An 8,775-nucleotide genomic window follows, 5' to 3' on the forward strand; every position below is an offset into this window, starting at 1 on the left:
GTTGAAAAAGAAAAAGTTGCCAAGATTAACAGAACTGATTACGGTAATTTCCAAACGGTAACAGTAAAAGTGCTGATCCTTCGTGTCTGCTACTAGCATGTGCTAAATCAGTGGTCCCCAACCTTTTTATTACCGCGGATCGGTCAAGACTTGGAAATTTTCTTGTGGCCTGGGGGGGAGAGGGGGAGGGGCGGATGAAACGTCAGATAAGGCTTCTGCATGTTGGTGTTCCCACTAAATACTGAATATGCCCTGTTTGGGTTGTCTTAGTCCTTTTATCGCAGCCTGTGGGGTTTTCCTGACTGGGAACGAGAATACAACCTGCTGAAGGTGACAGGTAGCCAATCAAAAAGCGCGGTGACATCAGAACAGAGGGGAATCCCAAACAGCTGACATATCGCGCAACTGAGAGTCCGGTGGATATCGGAGATGATATGTGGAAATGTTTATTATTAAATCTAAAGGTCATTATTATGTTTATTCAGTTAAAAATGTTAACTATGAAAAAAACATATTCACCTCCAAATCATAGTGCAGCAAATAGAGCAGCTGCTCCCGTCGTCTTTTATCCACCGCCTTTTCTTTTTGTTACATCTTTTATCTCTTAAAATGACTCCACAAACTATCACTACTGCTTCTACATCGTCATCTGGGTTTGGTTATTCTAAATTCCCGCTATGTTGGGAGTTTTACTGGATTATCATCTGGAATCGGGATGTTCGTGACTGGAATCGGTTCGTGTTGCTCCTGCCTTGGACACACRAACCGATCSAACCTGTTGTTCTTTTATCAGCTCTGTGGTCACAGAGTTTTGGAGAATCGGCCGACAATTCTTAAATCTTTCCGTCTAAACCAGACTTAAGACTCACAAGCTCTACTCATCTCCTCTTGACCACTGCCCAAACGCGCTGACTCTGGTCGCTATGGTAACGTTTACATATCCTTTCAAAATAACAGAAGCGCCACAAAAACGAACATTTTACTTTTGTGAAAATTTTAACTCACGTTAATGACTAACGGGAGCCCTGTGCTTGTTTCTCTGCAACGAGACGGTCCAATCTGGGAGTGATGAGTGACAATAACACCGAAGGTGTTGCTTTTATCCACTGCCTGCTTGGTTTCTACGTGCAAAGTAGCTTGAAGCTTCATTGCCTCATTAGCAGCCGGTCGCCGCATGTTACGCAGAGCGGATTGTAATGTGGGACTCACCTACTGGTCCGGGATAAATCCATTCTCCTGTCTCTTYTCTGGRCCTTTTCCCCTTCGCAAAGAAACTTTCCAAAGACATCTGATCTGTTTCTTACTCATTTTGCTGCTTGTGGACTCAATGTTGGCGCGCAAGTAACCAAACTTCCAATGATTCACTTCCTGCTAAAGAGCCCCCTGGTGGTTGAAGAAAAATCCTGGAAAAAGCCGTATTTTTCAGGCTTATAGTCTGGAAAATCCGGTAAATGAAAAAAATTCTGAATGCTCTCTGGTATTGTTCAGGGGGCCGGACCAAATGTGGAGGCGGGCCGGATCCAGCCTGTGGGCCGTAGTTTGGGGTCCCCTGCCCTACAGGATGCAGTATTAGGTTGAAAAAGAAAAAGAAAAAACACATCATCCTAGTGTCCTTTATTATTGAACAATTCGAGTTTTTTTGTTTTTTTTTTACTTGGTGTGTTTCGATTAAGCAAATTTATTTTCAAAATGTCAAATCGTGCAATTATATGGTTAATGGAAACGCAGCTACTGTTGTCTCATTCCAAATGCCACAGCAAGAGTTTGTCTTTCTGGTTGCATGAACCCTTTTTCCTTCTGTGCCTTTGTTTTCCAGGGATTTTGAGTATGATCATCATTAGAACCTTGCGGAAGGACATTGCCAACTACAACAGAGAGGACGACATTGTAAGAAAATACAAAATACAGAGTGTTTGCTCTAACAAATTGTTTTCATCTTTGAGATTTTGTTGCCTGTTAAAATCTGGTTTTTATTCACAGGCTCACTTCTGTTTTTTCTAAGTAGTGTTTATCATTTCTAACCAGGAAGACACGATGGAGGAGTCGGGGTGGAAGAACGTCCATGGCGATGTCTTCAGACCGCCGCAGTATCCCATGATCCTCAGCTCCCTGCTGGGCTCAGGGATCCAGCTTTTCTGCATGATCCTCATTGTCATCTGTGAGTTTGGCTTCCGTCCTCTTTGCTCTACAAAACTTTGCCATTTACAAAATTCTTATTCCTTATAGGATTTTTTTTTTTAAATTCACGTGACCAACATGCTTGCTTATGAAGTCTAATATGTTCGTATGAATAAACATATAATAAAACACAAACTACTGCAGCTGTTTTGGAGGTCATTGTTTAGCCTGCCTGTTCTCACTAAGCTTATCATGTTGTTTTAGCTCAGATCCACATGGTTGAATCTTTCCTCAGATAATAACGCTCGTCTGTTTTTGCGTTGCAGTTGTTGCCATGTTGGGCATGTTGTCTCCATCGAGCAGAGGAGCCTTGATGACTACTTCATGTTTCCTCTTCATGTTTATGGGGTAAAAGCTTTAATAGCTGCTTCAAATCCTCACAGAAACAGAATAAGGTGATGTTTCAATGAGAATACCTCTAACCTGTGGTTGTTTTTCCTTCAGTGTGTTTGGGGGTTATTTTGCTGGCAGACTGTACCGCACACTAAAGGGCCATCGGTGGAGGAAAGGAGCATTTTGTGTAAGTCAATCTTTAGCATTTTTTTTAAATATGTTCTCATGACAGCAGAATTGTATTCATTTCATCCAGTCTTACTGGTTGAAGTGTAGTTCACTAGAAACTGATCACATGGGACAATAAAGCTGCAGAATAAGTTCTGGTCTCTGGTCAAAGTCGGGCACAGAGCAGCGCAGCCTAAAACATTCCAACACAAACATCCAGAGAACAACAGTGATGCTCTACTTACTGACTGTAATGTGTCTCAACAACATGTAGAGCAGAACTCTGGAGCCTCGGTTCAAACTAAGCAATTTGTAAGGCTTCAACTGTGTTTAATGCAAGGTTTGTATTGTTATTATTTAGATAAAACTAATATTAAATTCGTTCGGTGATCTCCAAGCATGAAACCAACTTTATGTTTTGCTGGTCAAGTTTCAGGGAGCAACTGGAGCTGAAGTCTGTTTTTCATCTGTTTGTCTTCCAGACGGCCACTTTGTATCCCGGAGCGGTGTTTGGAATCTGCTTCGTTCTGAACTGTTTCATTTGGGGGGAACACTCCTCGGGAGCAGTGAGTTCAGTCCTTTTAAACCCAACCAGAAAGGTTTTCTACTGGCAGTAAATGCTACTAAACCTCTGAAGGTTTTCTGGATCAAAATGTATAATCGGTGTAAAATATTTCAGGTCATATTTGTTGTTATCTAAGGTGGTCACAATGAGAAAAATGTTTTCTGGTGATGTCACGATGACATACTGGGATTTAAATTGGTCAGTCTAAATATTTTAGATCAGCATGTTGATAAAATCAACATGTGATGATTTTCTGACTGTCAGAAAGAGCAGGGGTTTTTAAAGAGACAGAGGCCTAATTTCAAGGCATTAAATTACAAAGTCAAATTTCTTTAAGTCACATTCAACATATAGAGCATTTATATAACAATTGAAGGTAACATTGTTACTTGATTGTGCCACAAAACAAGACAGGATGAAGGCTAAACATTAGCTTTTCATGGTCGATTTCTGTCATCTGACGTTTCTCGGCCTCCTGTCCTGTTCTGGATTCCAGGTTCCCTTCACCACCATGCTGGCCCTGCTGTGCATGTGGTTCGGCATCTCCATGCCTCTGGTCTACCTGGGTTACTACTTTGGTTTCCGTAAGCAGCCTTATGACAACCCGGTGCGCACCAACCAGATTCCCCGCCAGGTCCCGGAGCAGCGCTGGTACATGAACAAGTTTGTGGGGTGAGTGTGCTCCAGATCCTCCTCCATTCTATTTATAGTTCATCAACTAAAAGTTTTCTTTTCTTTCTCTGCCTCCCAGAATCCTCATGGCTGGGATCTTACCGTTTGGCGCCATGTTCATAGAACTCTTCTTCATCTTCAGTGTAAGTCTAAGCTCATCTTTTCAGTTCTAAGGAAATTCTTCCCTATTATTAGGAAATGAAAATGAAGGTTAGATCCCAGACTCTGTAACATCCTTGTCAATGTGTTTGTGTCGCCACCTACAGGCCATCTGGGAAAATCAGTTTTACTACCTCTTTGGCTTTCTGTTCCTGGTTTTCATCATCCTGGTGGTGTCCTGCTCTCAGATCAGCATTGTGATGGTCTATTTCCAGCTGTGTGCAGAGGTAAGGCCGCCAAGACGCAGGAGTGTCGCTATGGTTATATGGCGTTTCATGCCACATGGAGAATGATGATCTGTGTTCCTCACCGTCAGGACTACCGGTGGTGGTGGAGAACGTTCCTGGTGTCAGGAGGCTCTGCTTTCTACGTGCTGATTTACGCCGTCTTCTACTTTGTCAATAAGGTAAAAACCAGGAGAACTCGACTCTGATCAGAGCTGTCCTTAATCATTCTGCATCACCATAAACTGCTGTCTGATTAAAAGTCTCTAAAAGTTTAACATGGATGTAAAACTTAATTCTCAATTCAAAAATACTTTACTGATTGCTGAGGGAAATGAAATGTTGTTGCTCATATTTTACCCCAGTTTGTTCAAAGTAATTGTAGTGGATACTGGTGGTAGGACATGCAACTTTTCTGACTAGAGGTTAGGGAAGAATTTGACACTATTGCTGAAAAGTGCAAAAATAAGTCTTTTCTTCCTGTACCATTAAAATCAGAGTTTTTCGGGCACTAAAATATTCATAAGTGCGGTCAGGCTGTCCAACTGGACTAATGTATCATGGATATGCAGAGCTTTAGTCCCTCATGCTTGAAGCATAACATCCAACACAATATTTTATTGCATCTAGAATATTGTGCAAACTGATGTTACAATGACTTGATTTATTGTGTCGCTCTTATTAGAATTAATACTAATCTTTTCTTTAAAGAGAGAGTTTTTGAAGTTGGGTTCTGTAAAGTTATCAGTAAACTTTTTCTTTCTGTGCATCCTTGAAGTTTTAAGTCTTAAATTCATGTATCTAAAATTGAGGCCTTAAAATGTTTTAAATTCCTTTAAATAAAGAAGTCTGCCTTAAATATATTAATCACAGGTGGCAGGACTATTTATTCTGTAGTTTATTTTTCTCGTGAGACTTTTCTACCAGGCAAAAGTTTTAGTCAGTTTTAGTCGCATAAAGACATCTTTATTACATTCTGTGAGTCAAGGCGCTTGAGGCTACCGCTAATTAGCTGCTAATATACCCGTACCAGCTAGCATTTTGTGTCCATCATTGCTAAGTGTAAATTATCACCAGTTGACTGGATAACATTCATGTTCACCACCGACTCACTTCTTTTGCCAACCCATACGATGCTATGTGCATCCTGGGCTAAAAAAGAAAAATTCACTCTACCATGTAAAATATGCAATTTTCCTTTGTACGTTTCTATTATAATGAAAGTCTTGAATTTCAATCATAGTGGTCTTAAAATGTCTTAAGTTTGAGTTGGTGAAACCTGTTGCAGGACGACGTTCTATGGCAGGGGGTTTGTATCAGGGAAGAAGGTGGGAAACGATCAGTCAAACTGTCCTCCATTTTAGAAATGTCAAACTTAGTCAAACTGAAAATATTTATATTTACAACAAACAGACCACTGGTAAGTCGCTGTTGCTGTTTTCTCAGCCAAAACACCTTAGCTGCTAATTGTTTGGGAAACGGTACAAAATGTGTTGCTAGCAGCTCAAATGGTGGTTATCAGGCTTCCTCCTCTCCAAACGGCCTCTAACATGACCTCTGTCTGTTTCAGGTGTTTTAATATAAAAACTCAAAATCTCTTTCTGTGTGTGTGATTTGTCTCTAGCTGGACATTGTGGAGTTCATCCCCTCCCTGTTGTACTTTGGTTACACCACCCTCATGGTGTTGTCCTTCTGGCTGCTAACGGGCACAATCGGTTTCTATGCAGCCTACATGTTCATCAGAAAAATCTACGCCGCGGTCAAGATCGACTGATTCCTCGGAGCCACTGCTGTTCTCCTAGTTCTTAGTTTATTTTTCTGAATTTTTTTTTTTATATGTTTGTTTTTTTATTATTGTTATTATTATTCTTTTTGTCCAACAAGCACTGACTTGTGTGCAGAAGGAACAGGGGTTTATTGATATGATGCAACAACCCCATCTGCTGGCCACATGGTGGAATAACAGCCAACAGCAGAGCATAGCTTGCTGTTTTCCCCCGACCCGCCCTCCTCTCCTCCGTGTTGGGACGGAGACCTGGACGGTGTCTTCCTCTACTGGGAATGTTGGTGTCTCCTGTCGCCTCACCCAGCACACACACACACACACACACACAGCGGGCCAAAGCTTGTCAGATAAATTTCTGCACTTTTTTTTTTTTTTCTCCAATGTTTCCAACTTAAAGTTTTCTCTTTTTTTGTTGTTGTTGTTTTTTTTTTTTTTCTTTTAATTGTCTCCTTGGACACCATTTTCTTGTGTTTTCTTCACACTAATCGCGTCTGACTCTTCACTGATTCTGCTGTCAGAGGGAGACTTTAGGTTTCGGTTCAGAGACTTTCTGAATCAGGGTTTTGGTGTTTGACTTGATGGGGAATTATGCTGGGCTCTTTTATATTGTAATACAAGAGAAGGATCAATTAAATGTTCCATGACTTTTTTTTTTATGGGTTTGCCGTGTCCCCATTGGAACCACGTTACCCACGATCCATCTCGGCGTACCGGTTCGTTTATTCTAAACGTTTCAGAACCGCTTCTGATTGGACGTAAATATTTGGAGCGAGCGGCGGTGGCTACGGCGACACAGGTGGAGCGGCCACGGGACGAACGGCACGAAGGAGGAGACCGTTTGTGTCCGAAAGCAGAACGTACTGAAGTATCTTCAACAGTGTAGCCTTAGCAGTCCCAGAGCCTGCATAACTATGCAGTAATGGAAAGAGTGTTCAAAGCTAATGTCAAAGGACCGTATTTGTTTAAAAGGAGAAAAAAACAATCAGTAACCCGTAAAAGTTTACATCTAAAGTTTGACTTTTGCTCAAAGACCAGATCTGCATCATTAGCTGTAGCTGTAAATGTTATTGGTCATTTTCACACATCAGTGCTGAACGTTTTCAGGAGATCTTTGGTTCTGGAATCTTGTCTGATAAAGTAGTTATAAACCCAACTCCCTCCACAATCCTTCCTGATGGAACATTTCAGCTGTCCAATGTTCTTAAAACACGCAGTCAGCTGGTGTTACAGGTTTGCACATCTTACACATCAACTTACTTTCTTCCCTGATACTTTTAACTTAAAAACTAACTTTAGGATACATTTCAGAAAATGGTGTCATTAAGGGCTCCCCAATCCATCGTAGCAAAAACATTGAGATGTGTACATTTTTCCTCTGTGGCTACAGGAGAAGGTTGAGTGATTCATTTAGAGTTTAAAATCTCTTCCTTCACATCTGACATGTTATTGGTGTGAATAATACAGATTAATCTATAATTAGCACTAAAGCTATGAATTTCTTTGCACCTGTGGTGAATCCCTGCTCATATAACTGCTGCAGCAGCTTCTTTGAATAACTGGATATGTTTTCAGATTTCCTGAAATCCCACAAAATCTTTTTTTTTCTGGGCTTATCGGCACTGAATCCAGCTAACGGACTGAATGTTGCATAAGAGGAAAACTTTTCCAAGAACCTAAACAAATGAAATAAAAGTAATTTTTATTTTTTTATTTTGTGATTTGAATTAAATGACATATTTCTGGGGGACTTTTTTTTTTTTTTTTTTCTTCCACTCCCTTTAAGGTGTACTGGCACTTAAATCTTCACTCATTTAAACCAAGAAAGTGGAAATAAATAATTTCTTGGTCCTCATTATAATCCCAAACTGCTCCTAGGGGAGAGGCGAGATGAGCTGAGATCAGTCGAAGTCTGGCTTGGTGAATTCTTGCACGTTTATTTCCATTTGCTTATGGGAACCTGATTAAACTTTCCGAATCCTCTTTACGTCTGCCTGATTTTAAGGTGGAGCCGCTCCTCTCCTGCTGCTGAGGCGCACACGCCAGGAGAGATTTTAGTTTTTTTGAAAACAGACTCAAGAGGCCTGGGTTCTGTGTGAACATATGCACGGATCAGGGTTTCCAGTGTAAATAAGAGCTTTGTATTTGTTACGTTTGGCTGTTTGTGGCACTCTGTAATGATTCCTGTCATTGTTTTAGCCGAAAGCATGATGCTCTTGATGGCTTTTAGAGCAATGTTTTTTTTTGTTGTTTTTTTTTTACTTTCTGTTTGTTTCTTTTACAGATTGTCTATATACAAAATGTACAATGATAATAAAGTGATGACAAGTTGAATATGAAAACTGGCTCTTTTTTATTTTTCTAACAAACCTCTGAGGCCTTCAGAGTTACCGGATTTCTCCTGAAATTAATCTTTGGTAATATGTTGCCCTAGATTTTAATAAGGGCAATCAGAAGGAAGGGGGTTGAATAGAAATGTGCACCATGTTTTTTAAGAAAAAAAAAAAGAGCCATTGTATAATGTTTCTTCCACTTCACAATTATGCTACACTTTACATTGGCCTGTCACATGAAAACATTACAATTTGTGGTTGGAATCCACCAAAATGTGGACAAGTTCAGGAGTGGAAATGCTTTTTCTGACGTGAACTCATGTGAACGTGACATGAACATGAACCCCTCATTTAAAATTT

At 40.5% G+C, this 8,775-nt stretch overlaps 1 protein-coding gene across 1 annotated transcript; it reads left to right on the top strand.

The window, feature by feature from the left end:
• Positions 1–1,802: 1,802 nt before the first annotated feature.
• tm9sf4 (transmembrane 9 superfamily protein member 4) lies at positions 1,803–8,424 on the top strand. Its single transcript, XM_017305552.1, has 10 exons — positions 1,803–1,888; positions 2,027–2,158; positions 2,445–2,526; positions 2,623–2,698; positions 3,162–3,245; positions 3,741–3,916; positions 3,996–4,059; positions 4,183–4,302; positions 4,392–4,481; positions 5,924–8,424. The coding sequence occupies exons 1-10, from the start codon at positions 1,828–1,830 to the stop codon at positions 6,071–6,073; spliced, it is 1,035 nt and encodes a 344-aa protein (XP_017161041.1). The 5' UTR covers positions 1,803–1,827; the 3' UTR covers positions 6,074–8,424.
• Positions 8,425–8,775: the final 351 nt, after the last annotated feature.

Source organism: Poecilia reticulata, linkage group LG7, assembly GCF_000633615.1.
Source record: "Poecilia reticulata strain Guanapo linkage group LG7, Guppy_female_1.0+MT, whole genome shotgun sequence".
NCBI lineage: Eukaryota > Metazoa > Chordata > Actinopteri > Cyprinodontiformes > Poeciliidae > Poecilia > Poecilia reticulata.

What these genes read in the sequence shown, in the direction of transcription:
- tm9sf4 (XM_017305552.1), top strand. Translation starts at nt 1,828, where the DNA reads ATGATCATCATTAGAACCTTGCGGAAGGACATTGCCAACTACAACAGA. An exon ending in CATGATCCTCATTGTCATCT is followed by an intron (nt 2,159 to 2,444) that starts GTGAGTTTGGCT and finishes TTTGCGTTGCAG; the next exon opens with TTGTTGCCATGTTGGGCATG. An exon ending in TACATGAACAAGTTTGTGGG is followed by an intron (nt 3,917 to 3,995) that starts GTGAGTGTGCTC and finishes TCTGCCTCCCAG; the next exon opens with AATCCTCATGGCTGGGATCT.